Source organism: Pyrus communis, chromosome 15, assembly GCF_041283825.1.
Source record: "Pyrus communis isolate YQ-2024b chromosome 15, ASM4128382v1, whole genome shotgun sequence".
NCBI lineage: Eukaryota > Viridiplantae > Streptophyta > Magnoliopsida > Rosales > Rosaceae > Pyrus > Pyrus communis.
The window spans coordinates 1,425,561-1,443,966 of NC_142579.1; the positions used below are offsets into that span (position 1 = coordinate 1,425,561).

Sequence of the window (18,406 nt, forward strand, 5' to 3'; positions counted from 1 at the left end):
TATAAAAGTTTGAAAGTCTCTACGCTTGACCAATTTCCTCTCTCAATATCGCACAGAGAAGAAGAGGACACAAAATAACCACGCACTACTTTTTTATTCTATCGCTAGAAAATAACCGTTTGGTAGAAAAATCTCGAATGTTGACACAAACACGCCAAGGGACACACGATTGTCTTCCAATTTGAATCACTCCAAAATTTATCTGTTTGATCACGTTTTGCTCCAGAGAAGGTCGAATGTCCTATATTGAAAATATAAAATAAAGTATCAAAATTCTACTAAAATAATTACCAAAATATATTAAGAATAAGGTAAAATATATGATGTGAAATTGAGTCATCAAACGGCAAGGGTGAGGGCGTGCCGATTTGCTAATATATAGAGGTGGATAATGACACCTCAATTCAACATCATATACACCAAAAAAAAAAAAAAAAAAACAGGTTACAAGTTAGTCACGTTAATTTTTCTTCAATAGAATAGACTACCAAGTAGTTTGATTATTCCAATTTTTATTCAAGAAATTGAGCGGTCGTGATTGAATTGAAAAAAAGCTATTTATTGAATTGAAAAAATACTATTTTTTTTTCTCTTTAACAATCCAATGGATGAAAGGGCAGACTAACTCGATTGATGTAGCTTTGATTCTTGTCCTAGTAATGCAGTTATCAAATATGTACATGCATAATTAATTATACTTCTTCGACTCAATTGAACTGTGTCGTTACCTCAAGAGTCATCGGAAAATTCTTGATAACCATTCACTTGAAACTAACACAATACTTGGTCCGCCAATGGATCTGTATGTGTATCACATAGTCAAACTAACCAAGGTTAATGCAATGGACCATTGACTACACTTTGTTAAATTCAAGGACTAAAATTGACCGAATTTTAAATCGTTTACTGAATCTAAACTAAGGTTATATAGCATAGGACTAACTAAAAATTTTACTCCAAAAACTCTATAAAAATGGTTAAAAAGATTGAGTTGTGCACATTAGAGTGTGATGAAAGGCTAATATTGTTCTACAGCAACACTGAAAAGACATGAAAAAATTAAATAAGTGATGTCATTACTGTCTTAGGTATCAGATGAATACAAGACAACGTCTTATATGTTTAATACGAAACAAAACACAATTAGAATAGTTAAAATTTAAATTAAACCTTGGAAGTAGCTAGACGCATGTTTATTTAATCTTCAACATGTATCAAAACAAGTTGTTAATTGGGGGATAATTACATAATTATTTGACACAAATACAACAGCCCAATTGACCGGTTGGATAAGGAAGACAGACAACAGTTGTTGGAGGACGGCCAAACTTGGTGCATGGTCGGATGCAGTCTTCCTTGGCTTTGCACGGACTTGACCCAGCAGGACATTCTCCACTTGGACCCTCACTCAGTCCTTGCTCTGATGTCTACATTTAGACACACACACACACACACACACCAAAAAACACGCGAAAACGAAAGTGTTTTAGTAAACGAGATAAAAACGATGTGCAAAAATCACAAAGAGAGAGAAGTTTTACCGAAGCATGAGCAAGGAGGATGAGAAAGCAAAAGAAGAGCGACGACAACAAGCTTCGACTACATTGTCGTTGTATTATCTTATATCCCTTCCAAAAGAACTTAATTTACAATATTTGACAAAATTCTGAATGTCAACATGCGCTTATTTATACTGTAATTGGGATGATTGCAATTAATAATATTACATGAAATAATGTAAATATTGACAAACATTTATCTCGTATTGACCATAAAATTATTATTATTTATTTATTGTAGGTAGAAATTTAATCTGCACTGGTAACACATGCATTGAACCAGATATGTATTTTGGCACTTTATTGATGATAATTTTCTGCTATAAATAAATAAAATACATGCATTGAACCTGCAATTCATGAAATCTCCGCCCTACTCCAAATCCATTTCATTAAAACAAGTTCCAATTTTTGAATCACTCTCTATTTTCCAGTTACTTCTTACAGAAATAGGGAAATATGATGGGAGTGGCAGCGGCAAGCCCGTCACTGAGCGTTAACCACTTGGGTTACAAGTTGCCCACAAAAACGTATTACAAGCAAGGAAACGAAACAACAAAATTTCCCGCCCCTATAGTTCCAAGCTGATAGGTATTTACTATTTACCTTACTATTACTATACAAATATAGATCAAAATTTCACCAAAACCATGTACATACGCTCTTGAACTGATAAACACGCCAGAGCGGTAAGAGAGATTGTTGAGTGTGTCGAGAACACGGCCCACTGAAAAATTCCAACCTCTTATATTATTAGACTTGATAAATTAGGTTGCGTTTGATAAACTAGGTTGTGTTACTGCCATACTGAAATTTTTTTCGAGCTTTAAGAATCTCCCAAGGACTCAGACGGTCAGAGCCCATGAAGTGCTTCACTCTCTGCTAAACCTGTTGTGGGCATAGATATCAATGAGGCTACTTCAATCGAGTAATTAAACAGTTAACGAATACAAGATAAATATATGTATTGCAGCTTGGTTACGAGAGAGAGAGAGAGAGAGAGAGAGAGAGAGAGAACGAAACACATAAAAGAAAGGAAACCGCAATGAGATAGAACGGGACAACACATGAAAGTATAGCTTCAACAAAGATTTGATTTCTCATTAGATTCATTGCCACATAAAACTTCTGAATTCATGATGATTTTGACTCCAACTTCTTGAGTCAATCTGTTCTTCTGAAGTAGCAGGTTCAATTCAAACAATACTGTTTGCTTATACTGTTATCTACGTCTTCAATTGCGCTATTTATAATGTCAATCCTCAAACCATGTAGTTTGGTAAACATAATAACACCACAAGAAGTTGCAACTTTATAAAAACAAAGATCCTACACTAGCCGGCGCAATTCCTAACCTTGGATGCGTAGTATAGCCTTTAAATTTGTCTATGAGTTCTTATATGTCATATTTACAAGATTCTCAACCACATACCTTGAATGAACTCATGGACTGGAGGGTCTTCCATGAACATGCTTCTCATTCTTTACATCCTTCGAGGCAATGTACAAACTAAAGAATCGCAAATCTTTCTAGATTACCTGAGCATGTCTCCGCTGTGTAATTTTGGCCCGCTCAAAGCTGGTGAGATGCTGAACGTGTTACTGTTGCCATTGCCATAATTTGAAGGATGACCAAGAGGCATCGGCCTATCTGGAATCCGTGGCACCTCAATATCTCCCTCCAGCATTTTCAGAGCTTCCAAAATGGTAGGCCGTAAAGCCACCATTACATGAGCACACAAAATGCCGACCAGCAAATATCTCTCCATTATGCTCTTTGGATTCGAATTCGCATTATCCCCATCTCTCACCAACGAGAAGTCTAAAGCTTGCTCAGCTTTTCCAGATTTCACTAATGACCAAGCCCAATCTGTGATCAAAAAAGCACGAGGGGAACCCGAAGATGACAAATCAAGTGCTTTTCTCCCACACATAATCTCCAAAATAACCACTCCAAAGCTATAAACATCGCTCTTCTCGGTCAGCTGTCCATAAAGAGCATATTCAGGGGCTAAGTATCCATGAGTCCCTGCCACTCTAGTAGTGAGATGAGACTGGCCTTCCATGCTCTGTTTTACAAGCCCAAAGTCTGCTACCCTCGCTTTCATATCAGCATCTAGTAGTATATTTGTAGCCTTAATATCTCTGTGATATATCGCAGGCTTCACTCCATAGTGAAGATAAGCTAAACCCTTGGCTACATCCAAGATTATGCTCTTTCTTTGAGGCCAAGTCAAGGGTCTCCTTTCAATTCCGCTCTGACTACTAGGCTGAGAAATAAAGAGATGGTCATCTAGATTCCCATTCGGCATGTAATCGTAGACAAGGTATCTGTGACTTCCTTTCTCCTCGTAACTGTCTTCCCCCTCGACCACACAACACCCTCTAAGCGGGACAAGATTCCGGTGCTTCAAATTGCTAATAATCTCAACCTCATTGCAAAATTCAGCATCCCCTTGAAAATCAGATTCTATAACTTTCTTAACAGCAACCGTAGTCCCGTCCTGCAACACACCCTTGTAAACAACACCAAATCCACCTCGACCGATAAAATTCTTCTGCGAAAAGTTATTAGTAGCCTTCTCAAGGTCCTGAATTTTAAACCAAATTGAACCGGTGTTTGGTCTCACTCTAATCCTAGCATCTCGTTCATCCAAGTCAAAACCGGATTCCATTCGAGACCCTATAATCCTTTTGTTCCTCCACCTTCTATCATACCAAAAGTACAACCCCAACAAACTAGACATGACAAACACCGCAACCCCAGCGCCAGTGAGGCCGAAAACAAGGGCAGTATTGCTCTTTTTCGACGATCGCGCATTGGAGGAAGACAACCCAAATATACAGTTCACAACACCATTGCTTTCAGGGCCAAACTCATTGACAATACCAGCAGCATAAAGAATAGTAAAGTACCAACAGTCTTCAGTGTGAGAAGAGTTACCATCGGCGGCAAGCAACATCTTCTGAATGGCAAAGCCGGCGTCGACACAGCCCCCGCAGGAGGAGAGATCGGAGAGGTCAGGGTGGCAGGCGGAGTCGAGGACGGTGGAGTTGCCAAGCTTGGAGACCCAATCACTGGTGGACTGAATGTTGGCGCAGATGTTGGGGGAGATGACAAACTGGAGAGGGTCAAAGCAGTAGGAGACAAGATTGGGAGAGAGGGAGAGGGAGGAGAGCTTGGACTGGAAGTTTTGGAGGCAGGAAATGGAGGTGGGGAGGTTGGGGAGTTGGAAGAGGGAGGTTTCTTTGAGGTGTTGGGCGAGGGAGATTCCGAAGAGGGACAAAAGGGTTTGGCAGCAGGGGATCTTGGTGAGGTCCTCCGACTCCATTTGTGTGGTTTTGGAAGGAGGTTGGAAGTTTTTGCAGGTGGAGGAGTTGAAGGGGATTCTTAGGACATAGCTCAGATCCACTGGGCATGCTGCTGTTGTTGTTATATTTGTTCTGGGGGGAGGAGATGGTGCTGGTGCTTCAGCTGCTGTCGATGGAGATAAGGTAGAGAGAGAAAGTAGAGAGATAAACAACCAAAACCCAACTTCAAGTTTCATCATCTCTTCTCTTTGTCTGTTGTAAATTTCCAAATTTCTAAATTCCTAAACTTCAGATTGCGGGTTGTGTTTGTATCTAGTTGTAGAGAGAGAGAGAGAGAGAGAGAAGTTGTAGAGAGAGAAAGGAACTGACTTTCCTGTGCTGAGTTCGAGTTCTGAGTTGGGTTGATATTTCACTCCTCCTCTGAGTTTCAGAGATGAGCTTTAGGATTGGTCAGTCAAACCTCCTCTGTTTCTTTTCTTCTGGCTGCCGGGATGGTTGGTGTCACAGGAACCGTCAAAAGGCGCGTGGCCTAAACGGCCCTTTTTGTTGACAAGATTGGAGTACGATGTGCATGAACGTCACCGGTACGTGTTGGACTTATAGATCCGGTAATTGTATTAATTAATTATTAATTTGTGATTTAGATACATCTATTCTGTAGGATCTCTTCCGCTGAATTGTCTATACTTCGATTGATCATTTATAGGTCATCTTTACAAAAAAAACTAAATCTATTAAGACATTTTTTTTTCTTCAAGTACAACGATATATTTTATACTAAGAAGAGGAGGAGTGCGGCTTAAGCCACATAAATGGGCAACCTAATTTAGTATCAAAATTGCCATCCACGAAATTCAAATCTAAGACCTCTCACTTACAAGTGAAGAGGAATACCACTATATCATAATACTGAGATGACTATCCTTTAGTCTAATAGTCATAAGATTTGGAATTTGAGTGAAGAAAATGGACAAACGGTTTTGCATAGAAATATTAAAATGATTATCATTTAGTCTAACGGTTATAAGGTTTGGAATTTGAGTGATTTTTTTATAAACATGATACTTGAGGGAAGACTAAAAATAGATGATTTTGATCGTTAAAATACAGTACAAAATGAACCCTACAAAATGAGTGTCAAAATGTGTGTCAAAACATGTGTCCCTCGATCCTCACCCTTTATTTACAATTTAGATGGAGTCTCCGATCAAGCCCTAATAAGCTGGTAATTCAATATGGTGCTAATTTCTCGTTTGAGCTTGCTTTACAAATTAAATCTTATCATCATAAGTGTTTGTCTTTGAGGTCTTCATTCATGCATCTTTTTAACAAAATTCACTGAAATAAAAAATCATCTAGCGTTTTAACTATCAATGTGAATATTTCATGGTTAATCGGAAAAATTGTGATCGTCTATATATCTGCAGGTCACAGTTAGATAACGAAGCATATTCTGGTTTTGATGAAATTTTGCGGGGATGATCTTTTATTGATAACATAAGTAGTAGTTGGTTCATATTATGAAAATAATTGTCGAGGGGACTAGACAAATGATTAATGCCTTGTTAAGTCGTTGCTAACTAATATCGCTTGAGCACTCACATCTACTATTAATTTAAAAAAAAAAGAAATATGCTGGGGAGATCATTTTTAGACTACATTTGTAGACCATACGATGTGTCTCCAATAAAAAAAATAAGCTTGTTAATCAAGCATTTAGGTAATAATTCAATCTTTCCTTCCCCTTCATTCCTCTTACAAAACCCTAAATCCACAAATTCCATAGCCACCGGCCCTTTGGTCCGGCTCAAGGCCATTGGCAGTCCCTCTCTCCATTTTTTTCTCTAGCCTTTCTCCTTTATCTGCTCATGGACTATTGCTTCTCAATTTTTTGTCTTAGTATTTCGCCAATAAGTGTCTCCTTGGTGAGGTTATTTTTGAGTCTTTCTTCATGAGTATTTAATTTTGTATTTATGTGATATCGAATCATCTGGATCCACTTTGTTGGAATCAGTATCTTCGTTGATGGTGTTACTCGTAAAAATGGACACTAGTTCGTTCGTTGTCGTTGTTCATTATATTAAGGCTCTGTGCATAAAAGCTTTCATAATAAAATGGAGTTTATCTAGCTTTGGAGTGCCATCTCAATTCTCTTGAGTTTGGATGTGGATGATTTCAAGACCTGGATGTGTTTCTTTGCTTATTCTCGAGCATGTCTCGCCCTCAATCCACCAGTACGGTGACAATTAGATTGGCTAAGTTGGCATTTTATTTTATGTTAAAGTTTCCTTGGATTAAATATTATCTCGAATGTCCTCCTTGATATTTGTAATGATTCTTAATTTTATAATAAAACCGCTATCTAAAAAAAAAAAAAAAAAAAATTCAATCATCAACAATCATATTATGTTATTTACAAAATATAATTTTAATAAAAGTCTCTAGCATTACCCAAAAAAAAAAAAAAAAACACATTGGCAGATTGGCTACCTTTTCTAGGAAACTTCTTGTTATAACCATCTTCACAATGAAATAAAGAAAACCAAACTAATAAAAACTAGGATAAAACATTAATTACATATGCCTTTAAATATATAATATCAATTAATCCACAGTTGCCAATTAGCTACGATAGTGTGTTCGTCCCCGTTTCTCCAAAAAATGGACTAGTTTATAATACTAACTTGTATAATAAAAAACAAATTTATTAAAAGTAAACAACTAATTAGAATTAATTAAAAAAAGAAAAGAAAAAAAAAGAAATCAACGTGGTTTTAAATAATTACATGTGTATTGAAGGAAGCGGCTTGGACGGATCTACCCCTCTCACACACGCGAGGATGATGAGCATGATTGAACACACATTTCAAAACATGTGTATGGCTTCAATTGCCAAGCTTGCAAAGGTACCCTAAAAACAACGAGGTCCCAAGGGCTCTTAATCACATCCATAAATACGTCTACTCAAATCAAACGACTAATTGACTTCAAAGGCGAGATAACAGTTTATAAATTAACATATTAAAGAATGTCATGCATATCTCTATGAGTTATTGTCGTGTTCAAACTTATCAGGTTTAGAAGTACATGGTCTTTCACCGTGCGACAAGAAAACACCTCTATTTTCTTAGTTTGAATGACATAATCGGCTTTCGACACTTGTGTAGAATTCGTTTCGGAACAAACAAATTTTAATAACAAAATTACTTATTTAGTTAAAAAATCAAGTTATTTCCTATACAACCATATTCTATACTAAGACAAGGTGATTTGACTAAGCAACACAATGAAAAATCTGTAACTAAGTATCAAATTCTATTTAAATATTATATATCATCATTATTCAAATGAGTCGAACTTAAAACTTTATGTCAGAACTGAATATGTCTACATCACTTAGCAAAGAAAAATTAAATATGCTTTTAATAGGGGATTTGTATATTCTAAATCTTATAAATTATTTGTATTAAAAGAATAATCTTTTAAATTAATGATACTTAATTCAGTGGAATATGTTGATGCTCGAATATATACAAGCGCGTGGGAAATAATTTTGCCGGCTTTGGATAAGAATAGGATAGAACGCTTAAAAAGAAAAAGTCTGCCGGCTGCACGTAGCAATGCCCTATTATATAATGAAGGATCCTCTTCAGGTTCTCTTTGTGAGGATTTCGGAGGTCCTCCAATTATATATATTCATCATATATCGTGTGGTTAAAAATTATTATAAATTTTTGTAGGGATACTTTGGATGCGGTTCCTAATTCTTAACATTCTTTGATTAAAACCTTAATAGTATTCAAAGTTTGATCAAAGTCCTTTGACTTTGTACATCTCATTATATTACTATTAATATTTATATTTTTATAGTTTTGACATTAATTGTTTGATATTTTATGAGATTTATAATCCTATAAATTTAAAATCCCTCATTATATTATTATTAGAAACGGTTACAATAAAAAAATTCAAACATTTTGATTGAATAAATGGATAAAAACTATGTAAAAATAAGAAATAATAAATGGCAAAAGCATGTATCCATAGTGTTAAAAAAAATTGGTACATTTTACAAAAAAATGATACATTTCACATATAACAAAGTGGTACATTAATAAAGAAGAATGGGTACATTATAAATAAACTAGGGTAAAGATAAAGATTAGAAAATTATGAGTACAAATGAATTTTTAAAAAATATAGGCGCTAAAAGAAATTAATACATGGGTACAAAATAAACTAAAAAGAAAATACAAGAAATTAAAAAAAAATGTTGCAAATTAAAAAGTGGGTACAAACTAAAAATATAAATATATGATACAAAGTTTAGGCATAAAACATAAATATACCATATGTAATTTTTCTATCATTGATTAAATATACAATGTCACGTGACGGTATACATATGGGTACAAACACAAATAAAACTTTAAAAAATATGGGCACAAAAGAAACTAATATATGGGTACAAATTAAAAATGAAAAGAAAATTGGTACAAAATAAAAAATATTTGCAAATTAAAAATAGGTACAAACTAAAAATAAAAATATATGATAAAAAATTTAGCCATAAATATAAATATACTAATTGTAACATTTTTAACACTAAAGGAATATATTTAAAAATAAAAATATTTTATTATTCAAATAATTAATGATGTTATTAATACCCAAGGACCTTGGTCAAAAATTGAAAATGAATAGGATTTTAATCAATGGAGTAACAAAAAGAAGGATGTGAACCTAATTTTTCCAATTTAAAATTGAATATAAATAGAACCAGATAAAAACTGGCCGCACGATGTACGATGAACGAACGTGATTGGAGAATCCCCAGAATCCTCACAAAGAGGATCCAGAGAGGATCCTCATTGTAATATAATATATCGGTGTGGTAGCAAAAACTCATCGCCTTCAGATTTGACGAATGTGTACTTACAAAAGAATCAACATATTTGATCAAAGACCAAAGCCTCATGCCCACGAGGGGGATTTGACAAATGGTCTGATGCTTAAGTCAGTAACTCTGAATAGCAATGTTCTAAAAAAGGCCTAGGCGTTGGGCGATGGTGAGTCGAGGTGTTTTCTTGCAAATCGGTGGGAAAAATCGGATGGGCTTTAGGCGGCCGCCTAGGCGGGGCTAGGCGGTGCTAGGCGGTTGTTTTTTTTTTTTTAATGAAATTAAAAAATAAAATAAAAAATCCTATCTAAGTTTAAGTGGTTTAAAATTGTGAACTTGTTATACATGTGTCATCCTACAATACTCTTCACTATGATTATATGGCATATATGCTTAATGTGTTTTTAAATTTTGGACTTGTTGGATACTCTTTTTGCATTTTATCATTCTTTTATTATCTTATCCATGAATTTCATACGAGTATAATTTTTTATAAGTGTCAATATGCACTTATTTAAAAGATATATAAGAAATTTACCTAAATCCGCCTAGGCCGCCTAGGCACCCGCCTAAACCCCACCTAGCCGCCAAGGCGCTAGGTGCTAGCCCGCTGCCCGACTAGCACCTAGAGTTTTTTAGAACCTTGCTGAATAGAGTGAGTGTTTAGGTATCTGTAGCAAAAAGCTTCCCAAAATATGGTGAGATGAAGGTATTTATAGGAGTGGTCGGCCATAGGTTAGGGTTTTGCCCTACACATATATTGGCCAAGATATGTCATCGGTTTGATGAATGAGGAAATGATATTCCCAAGATATTAATTATGAGATAATATCTTGGTATGAGGATGAACATCCATGATTGATTGTGATAGGGATTCCTTACTGAATAAAGTTGATCTTTAATTGGCAATGTATGAAAGACAAGATTTAGTCGTGGTTAACTACTTGAACCTTCAGGGGTGCTGAGCTGAGTAAGGGAATATTTGAGAGCCCTACACATTTGATGAGGGCAATCTTGTCTTTCTTGAAAAGAAGTTCAAGCGTCATCATCTGATTTTTTGGGATTATTTTTGGCTCCACAAATGGGATTAATCCATGACACCACTTTTTTTACACAACTTTTGACGCACCTTCTTGTAGTACACTTCGTAATGTATTTCAACAATCTGAACCATCTATCTTTTAGGTCTTTCCTTAAAGATCATGTTTACCAAAAATACTCAAATTTGAAACCATATTATCGTTGGATTAAGGGTTTAAGGTTTCTTTATCGAACCATAATCGTCAATTTCCTCCACTACAAATGAATATATTAATGGTTTTGAATTTGTCTAATTTTTGCAATGATAATTTATAAATGATGTTTTAAAAAATAGACGATTCAAAGCAGTAAAATACATTATGAAGTAAGCCTCAAAACGTGTGTCACAAATTTTGTAAAACAGGTAGTGATACGATACGCCTATATATAATATATATTGAGCATCAAGGGCTCATGCATCTATCCATTGAGCACTCCAACTCAGAACATAGAACTCAGAACTTAAAACGTACACATTATTATAATTCCACTTGATCCCCCTCCCCTGGGTAGGACACAAGGACAAATTACATATTTGCTTGGTTTTAAAAATGCACGTGCAAAGTCTGTCACTACTGTGTATAAAACAAATAAACATAACCATCCAAAATTGTCCTTTTTAAGTGGTGGCATTGCTTTTCATCTCATTATTTACTGTTATTAGATGAATTGGATTCAATATTTTATTTCAAACTCATTTAACGAAAATCAATGAAGTGGTGAGTGAGTTGCTTCATTTATCTGACAATGGACATGAGAAAAACTAACATCAGTGACCGCTAATGCCAATGTTTCCCGTCCTCCACAATTTGTCCACTCAATGACAAATTTGGCGATGATTGCCATTCTGACTTCCACGCTACGGGGTTTTAAGTGGTATTCTCAACACATAGTTTGAGGAACCTCCTTATTTGATGAGTGATCTTCTGCTTGATGAATCTAATACTTAATTTTAATTGGAATGGGGCTTGAGGGGACGGGCAATGTAGCTCTATTAAAGAGTTAATCCTTTCTAATAGCTTTGAGTGATTCCTTCTGATTGTTTTGCGATTAAGAGAATAAGGCAACAAGAGTAGTTCGATGACCTAGTCTTATGTGCTGTTTGACTCGTCTAATCCTTTATTTTTTTCTCCTTTGTTTAATTTTCAGTTTACATCCAACATACTCTCATTCGTTATGCCATAATATAATGTCGATTTTCTTAAAAAAAGGTTAAAAAGCAAATATATTTCCTTTTTGACATATGTGGAAAAGTAATACTCAAATATTATTTATTTTTGTCAAATACTCAGATATTAATTAGAGACTTTAATTGAAATTGGAATAAAGTTAGTATGTGAATTTGACAATATGCAGTGTATTAGTTATTGATGACAATTACATGAAAACTTCCAACAGTGATACGCATGTGCCTAACAAAGTTGACATGAACGATCGATTTGTAACTAAATCAAATTATATTATACTCTATCCATATATATATATATATATTTGACATGATATTGTAATGAGACGATTTCATACAATATATTCTAGGTTTGATTACTAACGCTAGTGAATCACAACGATAGTGGCAAAAAATAAGTTGAAATGTCTCTATGAATCTTCCCGTCCACTAAAAAGATAGACTGTCGTTGTAAAATCACCAGCTGATCTCCTTTCATAAAGAAGGATACATGATTGGTCTCTAGAGATGTAACATCCCACATCGTCCAGGGGAATGGATCTTATAAGCCTTATATGTATATTCCTATCTCTACCTAACACGAGGCATTTTGGGGACTCCCTGGCTTCGAATTCCATTGGAACTCCGAAGTTAAGCGAGTTCAGGCAAGATCATTCCCAAGATGGGTGACCCTCTGGGAAGTTCTCGTGTGAGTTCCCAGAACAAAACCGTGAGGGTGTGGTAGGGGCCCAAAGCGGACAATATCGTGCTACGGTAGGGTCTCGGGTCGGGATGTGACAATTTGGTATCAGAGCCAATCCATGGTCGGAAGTGTGCCGACGAGGACGTCAGGGCCCTAAGGGGTGACCTTTTTGGGAAGTTCTCGTGTGAGTTCCCAGAAACAAAACCTTGAGGGTGTAGTAGGGGCCCAAAACGGACAATATCGTGTTACGGTAGAGTCGAGCTTGAGATGTGATGGGGGCCTGGGCCGAGATGTGACAAGAGAGGTGATGGAAGTACAGAAAATAGTGAGGTTTACTCGGAAATAACCTAAAAATAGAAGCGTTTTAGTGTAAATTTAAATAATAAAAAACGACATTACTTCATGCATGTCACAATAACACACACACTTTTGCCCCATCTCACCAAAGAAACAACACTCATATTTTGCCCAACAAAAGCTCCTAAGGAAACGCTTCTTCATCTTTGGATCCCCAGCCAGTCTCTTCCGATACCGATCGATCTACCTCCCTCCTCCCCCTCTCCTGCATGGGGGATCATCCACATTGAGCGTCGACGTCGGATCTCTACAACATGCTCGGAATATCGAATATCTGCAAAGGATACAAATCCTTTGTTATGAAATTGGCCCCCAACCATAAGCACGGAGACTCAAAGTTTGCAGACAACCATGACTCCACCAAGGTAACATGCACACATTCATAATCCCTAATCATTAATCATGCAATTAACACATCATTTACGAACGAGGAATTACGTTTGTTAAATTTAATGACGTGTTACATATTTGCAACGATTGTCTTTATAAATTTATCTATTAATTGACAGTTCAGTAATTTATCTATCAAATTTACATGTATCATGATCTTGAAAATTTTTCTAGCTTGTTCCTGATGTAAATCTATGCTTAATTTGCATAATGATTGTGATCCGAGGAACAGGACGACGAAAATTTTACAATTAGTTACCCAACAACGCCGGTAGGGGGTTTCGATAATCAACGAAGTATTGATGATAACTTCTTGCGCCGAAGTCTTTCAAGGACCTCGAGTAGAAGATGTAAGACACCCACACCGAGGAGCTTCTCAAGAAGTGCAAGCCGGAGCACCACTCCGACACCCTCGTCGTTGTCAAGAAATATGAGTCGAAGGAATGCCATGGAGACCGAAATTTCTGCTTCTGTTTCGAGAAATATGGGTCGAAGGAGCACTTCAGAGATGGAAATTCCTTCCCTTCTATCAAGAAATATGAGCCGGAGGCACCCATTTGAGACTGAAATACATTCTCCATCACCCACCACAGCATCAGCACCAGCCTCTCCAGCGCCTGCCTCTCCAGCTCCCGCTTCTCCATCACCCGCCTCTCCATCGCCAATCTCTCAAACGTCTAATGCCAGTAAATCAGGCACGTCTGATCAACCGGAGTCTTTATCAAGAAGTGTGAGCAAGAGGAGCACAACCCCGATTGTCTTCTCTCGTACAACTGCAAGAAAGAAACCTCGTCCGATTGAGAAGAAGCTTGCATTCACACTTGAAGAGTTGTGTCACGGATGCGTAAAGAAGATCAAGATCACAAGAGATGTCATCAACAATACTGGGTTTGTCGCTAACATTGCTGACAATTTCTTACGTAATTAGCAGTCTCTGTGTGTGTGTGTGTATATAATGATGTGTGTATGTGTATATATATATAGTGATGTGTGTGTGTATCTACAGGATCATTGTCCAAGAAGAGGAAACACTGAAAATAAACGTGCAGCCGGGATGGAGGAAAGGAACGAAGATTACATTTGAAGCGAAAGGCGATGAGAAACCAGGTTACCTCCCAGCTGACATACTCTTCTTGATAGATGAAAAGAGGCACCATCTGTTTAAGAGATCAGGCCGCGATGATTTGGAAATCGCTGTTGAGATCCCTCTGGCAGATGCACTGGGAGGCTGCTCATTTCCAGTTCCTCTGCTAGGAGGAGACAAAATGACACTTTCATTCGACGACATCATATATCATGGCTATGTAAAGGTCATTCCAGGACAAGGAATGCCAAAGCTTAAAGACCCAACAGCGAGAGGCGACCTCCGCATCACATGTCTCGTAAAATTTCCGACACATGTGAGCGATGAGAAACGAGCAGAAGCAGTTGAAATTCTACAAGATTGTTCTTATGATTAACAGTTCAAATATCTCTTCATCACATCTGACTTATGAGCAGAGGAGCCAACTAGCATTGTTCTTTTTCGATCTTTTCTCTACGGGACGAAAAGAAGAAAAAAATAGCACTTGTTGAATTTCTAATTGCATTGCATCTAGCCATGTACATAGCTCTCCAGTGGACCTATATAATGTGAGAACATACATATATAAATTCCTCTGAGAATTTTGTAAAAGATAGTGTTTGTAATGTATTTGTGCCAATCTTAGCAATCTTTCCTCAAGTTTGTTATTTTTCGGATACCGCGGTTAAGCTTCCAACTAGTTATCTTTCCTACAGAAACCCTACATGCTAAATCCCAAACTCCACATGCTTTACCCTAATCTTCCAACTAAATCCAAATGTTTTATGGATAGAAGCACAATTAGTACAACAATATGAATATGGCAGGTAACGTAAGATGGACTTGATGTGTTCCACACGAAAACAGCCTCGATTATGGCACTGAAAATCTTAAGACTCTAGCCAAACAACGGTAAAAGTAAGCCAGCCATTTACAGAAAACAAAACGAATTAAGTTTGATTTGATCTATTCCCTTTGTACTTTGTATGAAAAGCTTCATAAGGACTATCAATTTCCCTAGTACTCAACACGTTTGTGTTTTCTTTTGGTAAAGAACAACAAAAATCAAGCACAGATGAGAACTGCGTTTCAAATTCGTAACCTACAGGTTATTGCACCTCAAGAGCTTGAGTTTTTCGATGGCGGGTGCTGCCCAGCAAGAAAAGGTACTTCTACCACTGTTCCAGTAATGCCATCTCCAACAACTATGGTGTCTCCCATTTTACTTCTTACACACGCTCTCAATTTATTTAACAAATCATATATTTTTATAAAATGATGAGTGACGACGAAGATAATGTTGAGCCAATGGACTCAACAAGATTCCGTACCTCTTCTTCTCTTACGGATCTGAAAGACTGCACACGTTTCGGGCTCAGCAGCTCGAAAATACAAATGTTTCTGAGCGATCTCGATAAATCTCCATAAGGAGTAAAGACCATGCTTCCTTGACCATAAGACATAATCTCTGCCACCAAAACCATAGGACTCTGCGCAAATGCAAGCTCATGTGTCTGCCACCAATATCACACAACTTTCACATCGATAACAAAAGTTCCAGAGAAAAAAAGCAGCACCTTATCGTTGAAATATCCCACATCGACTGTATCTATAAGAAAAGAAGAGTTTAAATATCATAACTCCACCCTAACTAATATCGAACCCTTTTGTGATAAAACCCCACACATGTCGGACTGTGCAGGTAATAATTAACAAGTTGCCGATAATATATATTGGTGTTGTTGGAAGTGCGCCTTTGGCCCGTCTCTCTAATAATTTGACACTTGTAAACCTAAAAAAAGCACAGAAATTTACTTACTCAAGAAAAAAATGTAGTCAAGATGAACGAAAGGTAAGAAGCAAAAACACAAGCGAACTTTGGCCTTGTTCGATTGATTGTGGTACATATAGGCTGTGTGTCGCATCCATCGAACTTTGCAGCTTATTCGGGTATTGTTTGTCCGATACATCATTTCCACGTTATAGGGAGCGATTGTGCAGGTGGCAAGTCTTAGCTGATATGAGGAGCCTTTGAAGTGGCAGACAGATGATTAGGTTACACCTGTATCTTGCCTTGTATTTCCTTTGAACTTTCTATTGAGAGATTTTGATTTTAGTGTAGATTTCTTAGGATGGATGGTAGGTTATATGAAGAAAAAAGAAAGGATTAAGTTGTAGATAATGTCACGTGACACGCCGTGATTCATTAAAAATGTTATCGAAATCTATCCTCAAATATCCTAAACAAATGATGACACGTGGAGCAACGAGATTGGTTAAAAATCTTATCGGAAATCTATCTTCAACAATTCTAAATAGGCAACGACATGTGGTGCGACAAAATTAGATAAAAATCTTATTGAAATCTATCCACAAAATTGTACTTTCAGATAATAACAAATACTAATATTTTAATACGAATTGCCTGAGATATTCAGTTTATAGGTGAAGATGCAATAGGTAATTACTGTTAATCAAAAGTAGTAACTATTTACTTGAGGGGGTTGAATTACCTATGGTCATAGGAAGCTTTTACACACTGCAACTGCTCTAAGGAAAGAAGCTTGCGGCAAGGGAAGCCGTGGTTGGATATTTTTCGAACTTTTAATATTGTAGTGGGAATCCTTTTTTGGCGCCGGTTTTGGTTACTTTCAAATTTTTTTACCATGTTTGGTCCTTGTCAAGTAACATGGTCCCCCCAAATGTGATGGCAACACGTGGCCAAATATGCAGACACACGCTTTAGTATGACTACGATAGTAATACTAATACGTATGGTAGAATAGTTGATGGAGGTAGAACATTCGATCAGATTAGTATAGAGTGTGTGAAAGAAATCAATTTTTATCACATTACTTTAGTCTAAAGTAGGGGGAAAAAGGCACTGTAGATGCCATCAATTCGTTGCCACTTGATTTCACTCTATTTACAACAATGCCAGCTTGGTAAGGAGGGTAATTCTCAACAATTCAGAGGGTAATTTTGTCCGTATGGTTTAGCACATAGCCACTCGATTTCATGATATTTACAACAATGCCAGCCAAATGGGGCTGGGTTGGGAGGGTAATTCTCAAAAGTTCAAGGGTAATTTTGTCTGTTTTGTTTTGCACTCGATGAGATCGACATCTATGTGGAAAGTCGAGGGAAGATGAAAGGTGCGTGGAAAGGAGATGGGTTACAAGAGAGAGCCCTTGGCTTGCAGAGAGGGAGGGAGAGAGAGAGCTTGCGGCTTGCAGAAGCACAATGATAGAAGAAGAAGGTATTTATCAAATATAGCCAAATATTAGCCTCTAATTTCAAAAATGTTAGTTTTTATAAAAACTTTCAAATATATCCAAAATATCACTTAAATAGACACAAATGCCCTTAATTCATACAAATAACTAATTGTTGATTAAAAGATTCTTGTGCGATAATCAAGTGGTGCTTTCACTAATTTTTCTAATTTGCACCTGAAGAATTTTTATCCTGTAAACCTTAAAATATGCTATTTTCACTTTCTAAGAACACAACAAATCTCTTGATTCACTACCACAGTCAATGATAACTTTCAAAACAGAATCCGGACACGGACAACACCCTTAATAATGCAATGGTGGAAAATTAAATACGAAGCACATATAATCCAAAGGAAAATTGAGATTAATAATGTTACAAAAATTGACAGTTCATTCTTCCATAAATATTCAATTGAATGAAGAAACTACAAAAGCAAAGAGAAAACATAGACGAGGAAAAGTGCAAAAAATTCACCATCTACACTCATCTTCGTTTAGGGGTGCACAATTCTTCACCAACAGTCGATGCCTTCACTAGGTCTCCTCCAATTTTAAGGTTTAACAGTGAGAACTCTTCATCTAATAGGGTTTTGGTTTTT

The 18,406-nt window shown here is 36.6% G+C and overlaps 2 protein-coding genes across 3 annotated transcripts; one reads left to right on the plus strand and one right to left on the minus strand.

Moving 5' to 3' along the window:
- Positions 1-1,899: 1,899 nt before the first annotated feature.
- Positions 1,900-5,407, minus strand: LOC137741185 (putative receptor-like protein kinase At1g11050). 2 transcript variants are annotated; one of them, XM_068480994.2, is made up of 2 exons: positions 3,099-5,407; positions 1,900-2,447 (listed from the first exon to the last, which is right to left on the minus strand). In XM_068480994.2, the coding sequence occupies exons 1-2, from the start codon at positions 5,108-5,110 to the stop codon at positions 2,432-2,434; spliced, it is 2,028 nt and encodes a 675-aa protein (XP_068337095.2). In that variant the 5' UTR covers positions 5,111-5,407; the 3' UTR covers positions 1,900-2,431. The 2 variants fall into 2 exon arrangements, with proteins under 2 accessions (XP_068337095.2, XP_088542616.1); XM_088686490.1 differs by having other exon boundaries at positions 2,992-5,406.
- A 7,767-nt stretch (positions 5,408-13,174) lies between these two features.
- On the plus strand, positions 13,175-15,186 carry LOC137728140 (uncharacterized). Its single transcript, XM_068467020.2, has 3 exons — positions 13,175-13,441; positions 13,699-14,354; positions 14,473-15,186. Exons 1-3 carry the CDS (start codon positions 13,331-13,333, stop codon positions 14,924-14,926), a joined length of 1,221 nt encoding a protein of 406 aa, XP_068323121.2. The 5' UTR covers positions 13,175-13,330; the 3' UTR covers positions 14,927-15,186.
- The last annotated feature ends 3,220 nt before the right edge of the window (positions 15,187-18,406 follow it).